Here is an 18,833-nt window from a genome sequence, read left to right on the forward strand (position 1 = left end):
CTTTACCTGCCCCTCGAGAGGGCTGGGTGGATTAAAACTCCCTTTTGATAACAGGGTTATCAAATTAAAGCCATCCTGTGCACCAAAGGTGCCTCTTAGCCTTGCTGTCAACATCTGTGCAGATGTTTCCGAGCTGGAAGCCCCTGAGGAGCTGCTTTTGGATCTGCTTGGCAGAGCTGGGATTTGAGGAGTGACATTTCTGCTGACTCCTCATGTGTGGAGGAGTTTCCAGCTTCTCACAGCTCCTCGTGCTCCCTCCTTGCCCTTTTCCTGCTCTCCCAGTCTGGGATTGGATGGTGTCTGCTGGGGAGAACCTCGAGAGGGGTCAGTGCAGAAACCAGAGGAGGAGATCAGGGATGAAAACTGACTTTTACTGGAAAGGGCAAACTGGGAGTGCAGCATAAAGCAAATGCAAGGAGCAGGGGGAAGAAAGAGGTTATGGGAGCTCAGTAAGGACTTAGATAACTTAGGGAACTGAGGAGGGAAATATGGCAGAGGAAAACCCTCTCAGCCCAGGTGCTGTAGGCCTTTGGAATGTTTATTTCTAGTGCTCTAATTAGAAACCAGAGCTTTGGCAAACTGGGGTTTATTTCCCACAGCCCTGTGAGTGCCAGCTGCACCAGCTGCCTCCCTGCAGGTGAGGTGGCTTGGTTTGAACAGACAGGTGTGTGCTAAGGAAGGCAGGAGAATGTAAAACCCCTCTGTCTGAATTATTATAAATTTGAAATTAAGGGGCTCTCAGGCAAAGATATGGGAGTAGGAATAACAGTTCTTTATTAGGGAAGAAAATAAAAAAATAAAATAATACAGTAATACAAAACAACACTGCCAGAGTGAGAGCAGGCCCTGTCCCCTGTGTGTCAGGGGGTGGCACAGCCCCATCCCATGGGGGCTCAGCCCTCCTGCAGTGCCAGCTGTGCTGCTGCTGGAGCAGGGATCCTGCACAAGGGGGGAGTTTTCCTCTGCAGCTCCAGGGCTGCTGCAGATGGGCCTGGGCTCCCTCTGGCAATGCAGGGCAGCAGAAGCTGCTCCTCTGGCAATGCACTGGGCAAAGGCTGCTGTGCTGTGCCAGGCTCACATTGGATCCAGGTAGGAATGCTTGGCTCCTGCCCTGGGCGCAGCATCTCCCCATGGGATGATGGAATTGGATCAGCCCTGCAGGGACACTCAGTGGCCATGGACAGCAGAGATCTCCTGCAGGGAGGATTGGCTGGGGGAGAGATAAAGGAAAAACTGCCCCATGGACAGCAGAGAACTGCCCCAGCTCTGACAGATGGGGACAGAACACACAGCCCCATTTCCAATGTGAGGCCTGGTGACAGTGCCTGTGGCAGTGATGCTCCTGTCCCTGTGTCCCCAGCACGTGTTCTGTGAGGAGTGCCTGTGCCTCTGGTTCGACCGGGAGAAGACGTGTCCCCTGTGCCGCTCGGTCACCGTGGAGACGCTGCGCTGCTGGAAGGACGGCACCACCTCTGCCCACCTGCAGGTGTACTGACAGACAGACAGACAGACAGACAGCAGGGCACCTCTGCCCTCCTGCAGGTGTACTGACAGACAGACAGCAGGGCAGCCCTGCTCTCCTGCAGGTGCACTGACAGACAGACAGCCAGCAGGGCTGCCCTCCTGCAGGTGTACTGACAGACAGACAGACAGACAGCCAGGGCAGCCCTGCTCTCCTGCAGGTGCACTGACAGACAGCCAGCAGGGCAGCCCTGCTCTCCTGCAGGTGCACTGACAGACTGCAGGGCAGCTCACCAGGCACAGAGCAGGACAATGCCAGGATCCCTGCTCAGTTCTGTCTGTCCTTCTTCCAGCTCTGAGCCAACAGAACATTTGTGACTGGCCAGAAACTTTACCCTGGAAGGCAGGGGAGGTGTGGGTTATGTTGTGGTAAACTCCAGGGTGTTTTTGGAGCTTACAGGGTTGTGAAGTGTTTGGGATGTTTCCTGTTTTCCTTTCAGTACGGACAAGCACAGCACATCCAGGGCAGGGTGTGAGTGCTGAACAAAGCTGTGCTCTGGCTGAGGAGCTCCACATCACCTGGCCCTGCACTCCCTGAGTCCATCACTTCACAGAATTACACAGCACCTCTCTCTGAGAACTCTTCCCAAGCAGGGCTTCAGAACCTCCTGTCCACAGCTGCAGTTGCAGAAATGTCATTTCCCAGTTGATTCCACAAATGGCACGTGCTGTCACCTTAGGAGCATCACAGGGAGCTTGGGAAGGACCCTGCCAGTGAAGCTGGAAATGACACCTCCTTTCCCTGGAAATGTTCTTCCTCTTTCATTTTCATGGTGAGACTTTCTGATTTCCCAGTCTCTGGGGAGAGCAGAGGGAGCTTGAAGTTGAGTTGTGTTTGTCTGGATGGAAATCCAGCCCCTAAGAGCATGTCACAAACTCAGTGTCCCTGCCCTGTGCTCCTCAGCCAGGACCTGCCTGGCTCCTCCAGCAGGGAAAACCAGAGCCTTGAGCTTCAGCAGGAGCTCCTGAGGAAGGAGATCCCTGGCAGGAATTAACAGGAATTACCCAATCCTTGTGGCTGAGCTCTCTGCTGAGCTTCTCCAGCAGCACAAGCCCTCAGAGGGAGGAGCTGCTGTTTGTTCTGGAGCTTTCCCTGTCCCCAAACCACGCCAGGAGCAGCAGCATCCCCAGCTCATTGCCATGGAAATGGCTGAAGGTGACAGCCCCACCTGAGCCATCAGCAGGAAGAGGCTCCTGAGGGAAGGAGGTTCTGGCTGTGCTGATGGAAACTCCACAGGGAGGAATTAAAGCAAACAGGAGCTGATGGGAACAGGAGTAAAGCTCCACATTTCTGTGGAAATAATCTCAGTGTGGCTGAGGAGGAGTGGTGAGAGCAGAGCCTGAGCTGGGCAGAGTCCAGACCTGGCTTGGGAGGTCCAGGGAAGCAGAGCAGGAAAAGCTTTAATTTCCAAGCCAAAGTGATGTCAAATTCTTGTCTAATGGACCCTGTGAAAGTGGAGAACTAAGCCAAGGAATCTCACTGCTCTCTGCAATGGGAATAGATCCCTGTCTTTGGGATGGGAGAGAGTTCAGAATGGCAGGGAGCAGGGTTTTCATTGGGCATAACAAATGTGATGTGTGATAGCCTGGAATATTCACCAGGAAAAGGGAAATCAGTGATTCCATGGGCAGGGAGGTTCTGAAAGGCCTCAGTGTCACTGCAGTGCCAGTGAACCCAAAGCTTGGTGTTCCTGCTTTCAAACTGTTTGAAAAGCTGCTTCTCATTCTGATTTTTTTTCTCTAAATGCTTCTGGAAAATGTGTTTGGAGTAGTGTAGGAAAAGCTCAGTAGGAAAGTGTGGGATACACTGCTTCAAAATTAGGTTTTTATTGGTGGTAAGGCAGGAAATCAAAGGCAAAGTGTGGGTTTGCATTCTTAAATGTTGGGATTTTGTTTTTGGAAGGATGGTCCTAACCTTCTCCTAGAACATGACACTTGGACCAGAAAGCATCCAGGGAAACTTCAGTTCCAATGACTGTTGATTTCCATGGGAAAACAGGGAAAGCTGTGGAAGGAAATTCCTTAGAGAGAGGAAATAAAACCCAGAGCCTTTTTTTGCCATTGAACAGTTATTTTTCTTTTTTTTTTTTTAATAAATTCCTTATAAATATGTACAAAGAGTCTCAGCATATGAAATTCCTTTTACAAAAGAGAGAAGCCCCATCCAGCCAGGACCAGGAGCCTCCTGGAGCTCCAGGAACTCTGAGCACAGGCCCTGCCCTTGCTTTGGTGAGGGGGAAACCTGCACAGTGACCCTGCTGGAGTTTCATCCCAATGGTTCTGGATCAGCAAAATGCCAGGAATTGGGCATTCCCTGCCTGTCATTCCCTGGGCAATGCCACTGGCAGAGACTGGGGAGTTCCCAGTGGCCTCAGGACTAAGGAGGATGGGAGGGATTTGGGATAAACTGGTGAATGACTGGAAAAGGGATGCTGTAAAAACCCAAGGAGTTAAATCCCACTGCAGCTGGGTTTGCTCTGCTTGCTGCCACCTGTAACTGCTGATGGAGTAACTAATAAAGGTGTAAGTAATAATGGTGTAACTAATTAATGGCCATTTTATCCTCAGATGCTTTCAGTGAATATTTATCAAGCTCCAGAGTCTCTTCCTGTAAATATTAAAAACCTTGGGAAATTCAAGCACTTCAGTAATTCCCTCAGAGTGGACACTGAAGTCACATCAAAATTCCCTCCTGAACTCAAATAAATATTTGGAAAAAAAAAAAAGTTTGTATTTTGTGGTGTAAAAACCCAAGGCAGGAGCAGCAGGTGAGGATCCCTCTCTCCTCAGACTGGCTGGTCCTAGGGAAGCCCAATTCCCATGGTATTCACAATTCCCTCAGCCTTGGATGTGGAATTGGCATGGCCAGAGTCTCCTCACTGCTGTGATGAGATGGAAAGTTCAGCTCACACACAGCAAAGTTACACAAGAATGAGGCCGAGTTTGAAGCCTGGATTGAAAATCAAATTTGCTGGGAGCAAAGTGGCTCCAGGGAAAGCTGTGCACCTGCTGGGGAGCTGGGATGCAGGCAGGAGGGTTGGACATGGACAGTGTGTGTCCAGGCTTCAGTGGGGAGCTCAGGTGGTCTGTTCTGTACACACCAGGCTCCTGTGGAGATCAGGGACAGATGTTGGAAAATTGACTATTATGGGCTATTCTGTCCTCACTGGGGCCACTTTTTACAGGGCAATGCAGTTTTCCAGCTGGGAATGCCTCATTCCAGGCTGTCTGTGGACAGACACTGCACCAGTTTAACCAGTTCAGTTTGTCATGGATTTCAACAGCAGGAACTGCTTCTGCTCATGCTGAGGGTTTAAGAGACCTTTTTAACTTTTCCTGTGATACAGAAACAAAACAGACTCACAGATCAGATGAAGCTGATTCAAGAAGTGTTCGAGGAGGATTGAAGGGAATTGCTTTAGCAATGTGTTTGGCTCAGAGGAATTCCTGCCTCCCTCTCTGAAGCAGGAGCAGGATGGGATTCCCCCCCTGGGCACTGCCAGCTCCCTGCTCTGGGTGCTGCCCCTCCTGGGCACACCAAGCTTGGGACAGGAGGCCTGGGCCCATTTCAGCTTTTTTACCTGCTGGAAAGAATTCTGCAGGAGAAGAGGAAGGAATGTGGAGCTCCTGGGCCCAGCCCTGCCCTGGGGTAACCCAGCACTGAGTTCCCTGGCCAGAGGAGCAGTTGGAGCAGGTGGCAGCAGCCCACACCAGGCTGCTCTTTTACCTTGGAATATGGAATTGCAGGCTGTGCTGGGAGCTGCCTTGGCAGGGAATGCTTTAAAGATTCATGCAGAGCTCCCTCCCCGCCGTGCTCTGCGCAGACCATGAGCTCATAAGTGAGCTCTGAAACCCGAGAGGGCTCCGTTCCTCCACAGCCCTCCCAGCTGACCCAACCCCGGCACTGCTCGGAGAAAACAAAAGGGCCAGAGGGGAACTGTGCCGGCTTCCTGCCCACAGGAGGGGACTGGGAATTTCCAGGGAGCTCACAGCACCCTTCCCTTTCCGGGCAAACACCAACCAGGGGGAAAGCAGATCTTGTAGAAAGGATAAAAACACTCCTTGTCAAAAAATGGAGGCGTTCAAGGATAGCAATTACACCACAAAATGTAAGGCTTTGACAAATCCATACCCTCAACAAGGAATTCCAGTTCTGTACAGGGAATTCTGGCTACAAAACTCCAAAACTTCACCCTCAGTTCACACAAAACATCCAGTTTGGAACTACAGAAGTGAAGCAAACCAGGAACAAGGCAGGGTTTGGGGTTCCAGCCCTGCTCTGGTTTCCACTGGGGAAGCACCATCCATGTGGCTGTTCCAGGCTGGGCAGGACAAGTCTGTTAACAGTTTTTGCTGACTGTTTGGAGCCCCTGAGGAGAGCAGTCCCCTGGGAGCTCTGAGGTTTGGGAATTTTCACAGACAAGCCTGTCCACGGAGGGCTGGGACTGAGGGAGATCAGCCAATCCCTGCACTGGGGCTGATCACAGATCTGGGGGCTCTCCCGAGGTGGGGAGGACAGAACTTCCCTTCCTTTTCCTTGGCTGTGCTGTTCCAAGGGACTTGAAACATTGGGAGCAGCCTGAAGGCTGCAGCCCCCACAGCCAGGGCAGCAGAGAGGAAGGGCAGTGCCAGCTGTGTGCCCAGGGAAATGCAATAATGCCTATTCCAGGTGAGGAGTTCATTACATTCAGAGCTGATAAAGGTGAGGAATGGTGGGACAGCCTCTGAGGGATGTGACCCAGCTCTGGGCCTGTCCCAGGGCTGGGGAGGATGTGCCCTAAGGCAAGTGTCACATCCATGGCTCCTGTTCAAGTGGGATTGTGCAATTCCACAGGCACAATTTCACTCCCACATTCCAGGGCTTTCCAGAAATTGGTATTTTTAAGGCTCTGCCCAGCACTGCTGGAATCAGCTGAGGCTCCTCCTTTTGTTACTGTAGGAGACTGAGCTGGGAAGGGGTTCAGGATGCTGAGGATTACTGAGCATCAGGCCAGAAATGGCAGGAAAATGTTTCACTGGTCCCTATGGCTCTGAGAGCACCCCAAGGGCATGGACAGACAGACTACACAGAGCTACACCACCCCTCCCAACACTGCACATCACCAGGGCAGGGCAAGGCTCCTCACCAGGAACCATCTGCTCTTCCAGCAGAGCCCTTGCTGCTGTTTGGGAATGGACCTGGATCAATATCAGCCAGGAAAATGTGTGCAGGGGCTCAAAACACTGCAGTGAATATTTGATAAAGGGAGAATTCAGCTTTCAGATTGCTTAGAAACATTTCTCCTGCAGCAGTGGAAAATGCAGGGTCTCACTGGACACAGAGGCCACTCGGGTTCTTCCTGGGCTGGGTGAGGGGTGGGAAGTATTTTTAAAAGAAAAGGAGCCAAATTTCCCTCAGAAATTGGGTTCTAACATTCCTTTATGCCTTTGAAAATGCCCTCCCTGCCATGGCAGGGTCAATTTTCTGGTGCAAATATCTGAAGGTAGGAAAAATGTTTCTAAAAAACTGTGCACAGGCTGCTGTATGTGGAAGGTACCCGAAATCTGACAGGTAGTTTTGGCTGCAAGGATAAAAGTGCTCAGTACTAGACTGAAAAAAGCCCTTTGACTTCTAAGGCCAAGCTCTCCTGTTATCCCCTGCTCTAGTGATCAGTCTGGATAAGAGTTCTCTTCCCTGGGTCACGGGATGTGGGACTGAATAAATCACCATGCAGGAGAATTCCCAGCTCTGGAGCTGCAGAAAGTGCTGCTCTAGCAGACTTTGATGTGCACACTGCAGTGGAAAGGGCCCTGTGTCCTTTCCACCTCAGTGCCTGCTGCTTCCCAAGCTCCACACTGTCCAAAAGAAAAAGAACTGCTCCAAAGAAAAGGAGTTTTATAAAGTTCTGGGGTAGATTATTTGTTTTGTCTTAAGTTTCTGCAGAGATTGAAAGAAAGAAAAAAAAAAATAGCACCTTCTCAACAAGTCTTACTTTTTGCTATCTTGTGTATAAATATCAATAACCAAAATAGATCTTTCCTTGTCCCACGTTTCAGAACATCCTCTTGGGGAAACTGTAGCACCACAGAGAGGCAGTTTAGCCCCAGACAAATATTAAATGTAGCACCAGAGAAACTAAAGTCATAGGAAAGCTGCTCTCCCCTGGTGCCAGAGCATGAATATTTACACACACAAACCGCTGTCCGAGCCGCTCCGCACCCGCTCCCGCCACGCCTGGGCAGCACGTTTGGAATTCTCAGGATTACAAATCTGGGTGTAGAGATTCCTCCTCATCCTGCTGCAGAAATGGGCCAGCAGGGCAGTGGGTGGTGTCCAGCAGGGCCAGCAGCAGTGCCAAGGCTCGGCCTGCGGGAGCAGGGCTGCTCACAGCAGCGATCTGATCTACAGGGAATGTCGCTTACGCTCTCGACAAGGCATGCACGCGTCCACGTCTGCATACACAGGGGTTACATTCTTCTATATATAAGCAGGTTTTGTGTCTCTGGTTTGCTGCTGGGCCCTTGAACAGCTCCTTCCGGGCAAATCCTCCTTCTCACGTCGCCCAAAGCACTTCCAGCATCTCCCACTTCTTTCTTTCTCTCCACTCTTCACAGCTGCTGCTCAGGCTCTGGATTCCCTGGAGGAAAAGGGGAAACAATTTTCTCCAAGGGCACAGGGTTTGTTCCAGCCTAAGAAAGCAAAAGAATGGGGTTGGGTGTTAATTATGTTGATGCATTTTGTACAATAAAAGCTCCCTTTAAATTTATGCTTGAACCCTCCTACTAAATTTACGGACAAGAAGAAGTGTGGAGTTTATGGGGAGGAGGGTTTGTGGCTCAGACAGGAGATGATGCCTTTGGCCCTGGGTACTGCAGATTTTTGGGAGCTCTCCCCCTTGCAAGGCTCCTTTTGGGTGCTCCATCTTCATTTACATCACTTCAACAAAAATGTGAACTTTGAGGGAAGCCATTAAATTTGTTCCAGGTAGGCAGTGGGGTGCACGGAGTATCACAGGAGACTGCAAGAACTCACTCATCCCTGCCTCTGCCACTGATTAGATTTGTGGCCTTGGGCAAACCACTGCTTTCAGTTCTGCTGGAAAATGAGGGCACTAATAACTTCCTTGCCTCACAGGTGGGCTGCGAGCCTTAATTAATAAAGTGCTCAGAGAAAGGCACCCATCTAAGTGCAAATTAGCAGGAGATGTGCCCAAGGGGCATCTGCGATGAAATTCCCATTTCCCAGCGTTTGTCCCTCAGTTTGTTGATGGCGGGGCAGATGCCATGGATATCTCGTGTGCAGGCGGTGACAGTGAGAGATCCTAGAAAAACCTGCACGGAGAAATCTCCACCGCAGCCCAGCCGGGATGAGGTGATTTCACCGCGGGGAAAGGGGGGGAGTCGCTGACGGTGCAACTGCAGCAGCAATGAAGTCACAGCTAATTAGGGCTGGCCAGCAGCTCCGGGGCAGATCCTGAGCTGCCTTAGTCCGGAATCCCTCCCCTTGCTGCCGTCCTGCCCTGCCCATGCCAGCGGGGAGGCAGCAGGAGACAGCCTGGGGATGGGCTGAACCTCCGGGGACAGAGGCGAGCTGTGGTGCTGGCACGGACTCTGAGCAGAATCCCAGAGTGGGAAGGGACCCACAGGGATCATCAGCCCAACTCCGGGCTCCAGGGCACCCCAGCAATCCCCCCTGGGCCTGAGAGCAAACACGGCCTTGGGGCTGTGACCTTTCCCTGTCCCTGGAACGCCTCTGGTTCCTGAACCACGTCTGCTTTATCCCAGCTCCTGCCGGCTGCCCACAGGATGTGGCAATTCCAGCCCCTCAATTCCCAGCCCTGCTTTCTAGTTTCAGGGAATCTGAGGCACCGGTGGGAATGGCAGGAAGGAGGAAGGCCGGGATGAACCCTCCAGAGGTGAAGCACGGTTCCAGTCTGGCTGTGATCAAGGCTGTCAGCCAGCCCCATCCCAGGGCTGCTGCACCTCCAGGCTCCATCTCCCACATCCCACCTGCCCTCTGGACGTACTGGAGTGTCCCAAAGTGCTTTAGCAGAGCTGTTTGGCTCTTTTGGCAGAAGGTGAATAGGAGAGGTGTTTGCTGTGTGGAGAGGGACAAACACAGCTACACAAAACCAGCAGCTGGGCACAGGGAGTCAATGCAGAGCTCCAGGGATAGCCTGGGGCTTGGAATGCACCCTGCTCAGCCTTCCTGCTTCCCTGGGTGCTCAGGGACAGGCACACAGCACCTGGGGATCCTCCAGACTGGGAAACATCATCAGGAGGGGATTTGGGTGCCTCACTCCCCACACAAATGCCAGAATTGCCCAGAGCAGGGCACAGCTGGGCTGTGAGTGTGGCGCTGTACAAAGCAATGTGGCTGCCTTCACTCCAAGAGGTGAGATATTTACTCAAGTTACACTGGAATAAAGAGTCCAGGAGTTGATTAAAGGATTTCCTCCACAGCAAAACCATTTAATCCTTATTTATTATTTCTCCTGTAGCAGCACTTCCAGCTGCCAAGCTCTGAACCCTTGTCCTGCTGTGCCACCCATGGCTGGCAACAGATCATCCGTGGTGTCACTGTATTTTACAAACTGTCTCTCTGTGTCACTTAATGTATAGAAAATCTATAAAAATCTGTAAAAGTTGATAAATCCTAGAACATCTTGAACTCCAAGCGATAAATCTGCTCCAGGGCAGGCAAAGAGCTCAGCACAATGTTTATGCATCTCACAAGCCCCATTCTAAGGGCTTAAATGGCTCTTAAGTTTTGCATCAGCCTCGTGCTGGCCTTCTGCAGGAAGGTGAATTTCATGGAAAGAATAAAAGAGAACCCCAGAATTCTGGCCCTGAGCCCATCTCTCAATAAACCAATTTTGAATATCCTAGGCTGTGTTAAAGCCATTTCTGGGTGCATATTGGCTGCATTGCCAGTATCTGACTCATTAATGGAATATACTTTGAGCCAATTCTGATCTCATTTATAGCACTGTAAATCCAGGGCAACCCAATTGACTCCAGTGGAGTTACTCCAAATTTCCCACAATAGGCACTCAGCAGACAGAGCAAAATTTGGTACTTTGGGTCTGAAAAAGGCTGGGGAAAGCCAAACTACATCCCATTTGTACTGGGGTGGATAGTAAGTTGGAAAGAGAACCAGCATATCCCTTTTGTAGAGCTGCTGAAAAATTGATTATTTTATGTGCCATTCTGAAAAGGCTGAAACTTTGGGGGAAACTGTCCACAACTATCAACATTTTTCATTTCCTTCTAAAATCCAAGGAATTATGGCTGAGTGCCTGTATGAAAAGTGCAGTGTCTATTGGAAACATGGATGGGAACGATAAGGAAAAATTTACTTCCACTGAAATTTATTCATGGGAACTGACATTCTCTTTGGTGATGTATCCCTCTGTGCCTGGGCATTTAGGGAGAGACAGATTTTGCTCAGAAAGTTGCTCTCAACCATTGCACAAAGGAAGCACTAAGGTTATGAGACAACAAATGGTTTTGGTTACAAAACCACCTCAGCCAACCTGGCCACATCCCGGTGCTTTAACACACACAGGCAGCTCCACTTCCAGATTACCTGGAATTCTCCAGCCTGATCCCACAGCTTTACCAAAAAATCCAAGCTGCTTTTCTCATGGATGCTGAGTGGGATGGGCATGAAACGACTCAGGTAGGGGGTCCTGTGTCTCTTAGCACTTCTCTGATTTTTATTCAGGGAGGGGAGGAGAAGCCACCTTTGGGCAGCACCTGCACGAAGCCAGAAGCCAGAGCAGAGTTGGAGCTCCAGCTGGAAAAAGGAGTTCTGCTCACGGCTACTGTGTCAGCATGGAACTGCTCCATTTAAAGGGATTACAGGGGCCACTGGCTTGGCGCACGTCCCACTGCTAATAAACAAAATAACAGTTATTGATATATTGAAAGGGAAAAATATATCCAAGGGCTTGGATCGCTGAGGGCACGCTGGAGGCAGGGACTAAACGAGGCACAATCGCTGCCGTCCCCGCGCAGCAGCAGCTTAATGAGGGAACAAGGGCTGGGCACAAGCCCTGTCAAATTCCCAAGCAGCCCCATCCGCGTACACTCACACTTCATTAGCATCTCCGCGGGAGGTGGAAGGGCAACTTGGAAGACCAGAAAACAATTAGGAGGGGTTCAGGAGTGCTAGAAACGAACTGGGAAGAATGGTGTGTCCGGGAGATCTTTGTATAGGAAGAGCAGGGAACCCAGACAGTAAAAAAATTCGTTTGGGCTCCAAACCTCCCACAAAGACTGTCCTGCTTGGCCTCAGTCCACCCGTGGAATGAGCCATTCCTGGGCTGCTGTTTGTTTGTGCAAACTCTGATGTTTGTTTATCGGGAGAATTAATGCTGAAGGTTTTCTTTCTTCAATTGAACTGTGAGGCTGGGGCGAGGGTGGCAGGGACCTTTGGCTTTTTTGAGCAGGATGCTTGCCACTGGGAAGGGCTGGCTTTTTCCTGATCCAGGAGGATAAACAACAGAGCCTGCCTCTTTGTGTGAGGGACACACACGGGGTGCACGAGGCTGGATGTTTGTCCTGGTGCAGAACCAGCTCTCTGCATCTCCACTGCCTCTGGTCCTTCGTTTGCTCTGCTCTCCTGCACAGCTCAGTGGGACACCTCCAGAAATCTTATCAAGCCAGTTTTAATACAGATAATTAACTGCACTGAGACTTTGGACAGAGTGGCTCTGCATGAACCTCGCAGCAAACAGTGGGGGGAATTCCTGGCAACACAGTGGGCACGGAACCAGGCTGGTGGAGCTGGCAGGGACAAGTAGGGTTTGATTTTAATACACTGCCACTCCTGAACTAACAGAGCGAAATACAAGTGACATTGTATGCCAAACTGGCACCTGACAACTATACTTCATGCCCTGGTTGGATGTTTCAAGGTGATGTCAGATTACATATTACAACTACCAGTTGCAAAGCATCCATCCCAAATCCCAAGCAGGGTCTGCAGATGCAAGCTGGTCACAGCCCTAATCCTGCTCCACTGCCATCACCCAGGGCTGTGGGAGCACGAGGGGCTCCCTGGAGCACGGGATTGTTCCCTGAGCGGGGCTGCTCTGAGAAGCCACACGGAGCTCAGGGAACAAGCTCCTGCCTCAGAACGCTCAAAGCCTCTTGGAAAAGCAGGAGGGGAACTCGAGGAATAACCCAAGCTGAAACTGGCCTTTTCCTCTTTTCTCCATTCCTTCTGCAACCACCGGATCACGAGACAAAGGCTGACTCTGCAGGGCACTCATTAACTGTACAAGTTACTCTCCTCTTACCAGCCTTTCCATGAAATCCAAAGATCACAAGTGGTTAGAGGCTGGACTTCCCAGCTTGTTGCAGGACAATGTTATTGTCACTGCAGAGTTCTCTGAGGATGGCAGAAAAATGCCTGTTTTGTTCAGAAATACTCTGCTGAGGTAATCAAACACTGTCTTACCTCATCTCCAAGGCTAACCAGCTCACTGCACTGTCACTGGGGCTCTGAGACACTGCAGACTGTCAGAAACCTCCACTGGTGAAAGCAAATTACTTCTCAGGATGAAAAGATTATTAATGGCCAGAATAACTGAGGAACTGAGGTGCAGATGACACAGTTAATTATTCTGGGCTTGCATTGTATTTTCATCTGCAGCTTGGTCACTTGTGCCTCAGAAGCGTGGCAGGAGTGGGACAGGTTGCACACAGGGACAGCCAGGAGTGTCACCAGCTTGTTCATCTGTGCCTTTATCCCTGAAACCGCTTCCCATCACACACCAGGAGCTCCTTTTCAGCCTTACATGTGTATTTGTGTCCAGGAGCATTTGGAGGCAGCTCAACACTGTCTGTGGCAGCCTTTGAAGCCAGGGGCAGGACGGTGCTGCCCATGGAATTCGCCTCGGAGGCGCCCGGGATAATGCTTGGCTTTTCCACAGCCTCTCATCAAAGCCATTTATAAGCAACTGGTGGGCAGAAATGGAAGTGAGCACTCCAGGATCAACAGCACAAGAGATTGGGGGGAAAAGAATAGTGTCTGCCCAATAAACCTTCACAAAAATTAATACTCCAAACAGCTTTGGCCTCGTGGGATTGCCAGCGAGTCTGGGCTGAGCGTGTGCACGGATCACCGGGGCCAGCTGACAGGCTCGCTCTGCCAGCCCTGCTCACCTGCCACCTCCTCTGCTTGGGACAGAGTCCCAGACCGGGCAGCGAGGAATTTCCCTGGCTTGTCAGAAAGAAATGGGCATTTGAGGCATTAGATAAGGGAGATGACTGCCGTTCCCCCTTGGATTTCAGCTCTGTTTGTGCTCAGAGAGGCCAGCAAGGCAGACGGGTGGGTTTGCTTCCAAACACTGGAACCAAACTTGCCACAAACTGACGGGGAGGGAGAGATGGGTTTGCTCTGCTCCTGACCACGGTCCCTCACCACTGACACCACCTCTGAGGCACCATCCAGTGCCTGCTTTTATAGACATTGAGGCTTCAGTTTACCAAAACCCCACAGTTCTCCTCTGTTTTTGTTTCAAAGAAAGCTTTCCAAAGGTGACCAGCGGAGCCTCCTGCCAGACACAGCAGTTGTGGCTCAGATGGATGACAACAATGCCCCCCCACAGAGTGCACACACAGTGCAAACACACAGACCTGCTGGAAAACCTCATTTTTAAACTCTCTGATAACCTGACTTTCCTTCCACACTGCCCTATCCAAGCTGGTGGGATACCAGTGCACGCTGAAAGTTAGACATGCACTGAAATTGTGCCCTGAACACAGACAGACACTGGGGGGTGTTTATGATGCAATTTACAGCACCCAAAAGAGGAGCCTGTGCTCCTTAGGTCTGTGGTGACAAATCCACGACCCAAAGAACTCTACAGAGCACCCAAAATCCCTGAGCTGACCCCACATATGCTCAGTATCCCCGAGTGCTCCCAGAGCTGAGGGTGCAGAGCTGTCCCCACAAGCCCCGGAGCTGTCACCAGGATGACAACAACGAAGGTTACAGGACCAGGCATGTCCTGGTTACCTGCTGCTTGCTCAGTGGCTCTGGAGCACAGAACCAGCAGTAACTGGGCTTGGGTGCTTTTCCTGGCCAGTGGCTTGGGACCCCCCTCGGGGAGAACCCCCAACACTGGGCAAGGCATTATCCAAAACACAGAGCCAATGTCCCAGGTAAAAGTCCAGTGGGAACATTCCACCACCCAGTGCCCCACAGCACCCGTGGCTCTAAAGCCCACCAGGGAATGACAGGACACAGGGAAAGTTCCTCCACGCAAAAAAGGGCTGGAGGTTTGGCAGGCAAGGGTGTGCGGGGCACCCTCCAGCTCTCGGGACCGGCAGCCGGGGCAACACGGGACCTGCGCGGCTCCCCTGCCCGCGCCGCTGCCGGGCACGGAGCTCAAACTGCCCCGCAGGAGCACGGGTGGAGCGGGCGGAGGGGAGCCACGGGGGTGGAAGCCGTGAAAAGTTCAGGGAAGGGGAAAGGGGGCGTTTGAGTAGTCCTGAGAAAAGGGGACAGGAGAGGGGGAAAGTGGGGATGGAGGGGACGGCGGGAGAGGTGAGAGCGACAGGTCGGTGTGACCTGCACCGGCAGTCCAGGGAGAGGAAGAGAGAGGGGAGAGGAAGAGGAGTAGGAAAAGGAGAGCGGTCGGTGCGATCCGGCAGCACTAGCAGCCCGCGGCTCGGTGCGCTGCCGCGCTCAGCCCCCGCAGCCCGGCGAGGCGCGGGTACCGCGGACAGCGCGCTCCGCCGGGCCGGACCGAGCCGAGCCCCCGCGCCCGTCCCGAGCCCAGCCCAGCCCAGCCCAGCCCCGCCGGCCGCCCCGTCCCGCGCCCACCTGTTGCGCGTCCCGCCTGCTCCCCGCTCCGTCCAGCGCCCCTCTCCCTAGAGGCTCCTCCTGCGGATCAGCCAGGCCAGCGCGGCCGCGGGCGTGAGCGCGCAGAGCAGCCCCGCCACGGCGGCCAGGCGGCGGGCGGCCGAGGGGCCGCGGCCCCGCGCCTTGCGCCGCTGCTCCAGCTCATCGCCCAGGCGGCGCAGGCGGGCGGCGACCCGGCGGGCGGCGGCCTCGGGCCGGGCGGCGCGGCCGGGGCCGCAGGGGCTGCAGGGCGCGGGGGGGCCGCGCAGCGCGCACGGGCACATGGCTGCGTCCGCTCGCCGCCGAGCCCGCCGAGTGTGCGGCGGGCGGGACGCGGGCGGGACACGGGGGGGACCGGGGGTTACATCATCCCCCGCGGGGCGGTGCTCGGCCGCGGGCGGAGAGGGGGGAGCCGGGAGACGGCGCGGGGTGGGGGGCAGGGGACAGCGGTGCTGCGCTGGGACGGTCTGGGGTCCAGCGGTGGTGTGGGAGTTGGGTGGGACGGCGGAGGGATGGGAGGGACAGCACAGGGATGCGGGTGATGGTGTGGGGATAGAAGGACATGGAGGGGACTGGGGGCGACGGTGCTTGTGTGGTGGGACATTCTGGTACCAAGGGATGGGTGGGAGTTCGGTGGGACAGCATGGGAATGGATGGGTGGAGGGACGGATGGATGGAGGGACGGACGGACGGATGGATGCACGGATGGTGTTGGGATGGAGGGGACAGCACGGGGGTGCAGGGACACTGGGGATGGAATGACAGTGTGGGACTGGGAGTGGAGGGAACAGCGCTTGTGTGGTGGAAGATTCTGGTATCCAGGGTGGGAGTTTGATGGGACAGCGTAGGAATGGGGGGATAGCGTGGGGATGGAGGGGACATTGGGATAGAGAGGGCAGTGGGGAAGGTGGGACAGAGGGGTCAGCGTGGGGATGGAGGGACAATTTGGGGATAGAGAGGGCAGCAGTGGAATAGAGGGGACAGCGTGGGGACAGAGGGACAGTTTGGGGATAGAGGGGAAGTGTGAAGAAGGTGGGACAGTGTGGGATAGAGAGGATAGCATGGGGATGGAGGGGACATTGTGGGAACTGTGGGGATAGAGGGACACTGGGGATAGAGGGGACAGTAGGGGGACAATGTGGGGATAGAGGGCACAGTATGGGGACAATGTGGGAATAGAGGGGACTGTTGGACAGAGGGGATGGCGTGGGGATAGAGAGACAGTGAGAGGCTGCAGATGCCTGTGGGCTGGAGGAGGGGACAGCGAGGAGATGCAGGGGGGCAGTGAGGGGATTACACAGAGCTGGAGCCGATTTCATCACCCACAGCATTACGGATTCGGATCACATTTCGGGTGGCCGAGGCAGGAGCGCGCAGCCCCCGGCACTGACCCGGGGCCCACGGGGCCTCCCCGGCTGCCAGGGCACGGGAGCTGGGCTGGCACCCCCGGGCAGGGCACGGGAGCTGGGCTGGCACCCCCGGGCAGGGCACGGGAGCTGGGCTGGCACCCCCGGGCAGGGCTCCCTGCACACACCAGCCCTGGGATGGGCACGGGGGGCTCCCTCTGGGCCAGCAATCACCCCAAACTGGCCCTGTCCCCCCTCCACTTTGCAGAGGAGCTGCTGCAAATCTCCTGGCAAATGACCCCAGCCCATGCACGCTCCCTGGAGCAGCCCCATGTCCTGCTGCAGGGGCAGCTCCTGGGCTGCAATCCCACCTCTGGCAGCGCTCACCAGCATGGGCACCCCAGGGAGACCCCTCCTCTAAGTCCCTGCAAGTGATTGTTTTGTAGGGAAAACAAGTCACAGAATCACAGACTGGTTCGGGCTAGAAAGGACCTTAAACATCATCCCATTCCACCCTCTGCCATGGGCAGGGACACCTTCCACTGTCCCAGGCTCCTCCAGCCCCATCCAACCTGGCCTTGGGCACTGCCAGGGATCCAGGGGCAGCCCCAGCTGCTCTGGGCACCCTGTGCCAGGGCCTGCCCACCCTGCCAGGGTACAATCCCTAATTCCCAATATCCCATCCATCCCTACCCTCTGGCAGTGGGAAGCCATTCCCTGTGTCCTGGCATTCCAGGCCCTTGTTCCAAGTCCCTCTCCAGCTTTTCCTGGAGCCCTTTAGGCTCTGCAAGGACTTCTGAGCCCTCCCTGGAGCCTTCTCCTCTCCAGGTGAGCACCTCAGCTCTCCCAGCCTGGCTCCAGTCCTTCAAGCATCTCCATGGCCTCCTCTGGTCTCACTCCAGCAGCTGCTGGTCCTCCTAATGTTGGAGACCCCATGCCCCTGGGCAGCTCTGCAGGTGATGTCTCATCTGAGTGGGGTAGAGGGGCAGAATCCTCCCCTCCTTTCCTGCTACCCACACTGGGGACTCAGCCCAGGGCAGGGGGGTTTTGGGGTCCAGCACACAGGCCAAGGCATGGCCAGCCTTCACCCACCTGTCTGTTGCAGGGTTTCTACATAGAGGAGTTCCTCCCCCAAGAGGTAGTTTGGGTTCTTCCTGGACACCTCCTCATGCTCATTAAGTTGGGTTTTATGAACAGCACAGGCAAGCTGTAGAGGAGAGAAACCAGCAAGTGGCCAGTGAGGAAGGCAGAGGTGGACACCATAACTGCACAAGCTGCTGCTCACAGCATGGGCTGTGTTTTACAGTCTGTTCTAGAAAGACCAGCTGTTTGACTGACACCAACACATCACTTACCAGCTCGGTTTCCTTGAGGGCTCCTCAGGAATCATCCTGAAGACTTGAGTACTCATGGCCTCTCCGCTTCCCTGGGCAGCTGGACTGGCTGAAGGTGCAGAAACTTCGCAGCTGCGGTTCAGCATCATTTGAACACAGCCTTAGAGCACCAAGGTGTGTTGATAGTGGAGAGGAACTGAGCCAGCTTCGTTTCTTCCCCAAAACGCCGTGGAAGTGGCAGCTCTCGGGCTGTGGTGGCCGCAGGAGATGGGTGTGAATCAAGCAGCAAAACACCTTCCCAGCAGGTGTGGCAGGGCCATCCCTGCCCACCCGCTAAGCTTCAGATATGACCAAGAGAAAGGAAAAAATGGCCTCAGAGAGGCACATCAGTCACTCAGAGCGGCACATCTGTGACTGTGAGCGGCCACGTCCATGGGCAACAACCCTGCCGTGGGAAAGGCTTCTCCCCTGGGACCGGCCATGGCTGTGAGGGGGCCGAGGGATCCCAGCGGGGCCGGCCACGGCTGAGGGTTCCCAGCGGGGCTCAGAGTGCCCAGCGGGACCCTGCCCCGCCCTGTCCCTGTCCCCGGCCATGGCTGTGAGGGGGCTGAGGGGTCCCAGCCGACCCTGCCGTCCCCGCGGCCTCGCTCGGCCGCCCGCGGCTCTCTAGAGCCAGGCTGGGCCCTCGTGTGGGGACCGTCCGCCATCGCCGCCCTCGTGTGGGGACCACAAAACGGCGGCCCCGGCCCCACCACCGACTCCATTCCCGAGCACCGGCCCCGGTCCCGGCGGCGG

General features: G+C 54.3%; 1 protein-coding gene and 1 long non-coding RNA gene across 10 annotated transcripts in view; one reads left to right on the forward strand and one right to left on the reverse strand.

Annotated features, from left to right (window-relative positions):
• The window catches only part of RNFT2 (ring finger protein, transmembrane 2), a 33,569-nt gene extending 27,540 nt beyond the window's left edge, over positions 1-6,029 (forward strand). For 4 of the 8 annotated variants that reach the window (XM_054516774.1, XM_054516777.1, XM_054516778.1 and 1 more), the window contains one exon: positions 1,361-4,067. In XM_054516774.1, coding sequence (XP_054372749.1) covers positions 1,361-1,495 — 135 coding nt within the window. In that variant the 3' untranslated portion in view covers positions 1,496-4,067. Of the gene's footprint in view, positions 1-1,360; positions 4,068-4,089 lie in introns of those variants that run through there. The other 4 variants (XR_008508686.1, XR_008508684.1, XR_008508685.1 and 1 more) reach the window with 4 other exon arrangements.
• Positions 6,030-7,489: 1,460 nt separating this feature from the next.
• LOC118693173 (uncharacterized) lies at positions 7,490-18,769 on the reverse strand. Of its 2 annotated transcripts, XR_004981230.1 has the most exons (3): positions 18,060-18,769; positions 17,797-17,911; positions 7,490-8,190 (listed from the first exon to the last, which is right to left on the reverse strand). It is a non-coding gene; the product is annotated as an uncharacterized LOC118693173 (long non-coding RNA). The 2 variants fall into 2 exon arrangements; XR_004981229.2 differs by lacking the exons at positions 17,797-17,911; positions 18,060-18,769 and adding an exon at positions 15,341-15,437.
• Positions 18,770-18,833: the final 64 nt, after the last annotated feature.

Source organism: Molothrus ater, chromosome 18 (assembly GCF_012460135.2).
Source record: "Molothrus ater isolate BHLD 08-10-18 breed brown headed cowbird chromosome 18, BPBGC_Mater_1.1, whole genome shotgun sequence".
NCBI classification, from domain to species: Eukaryota; Metazoa; Chordata; class Aves; order Passeriformes; family Icteridae; genus Molothrus; species Molothrus ater.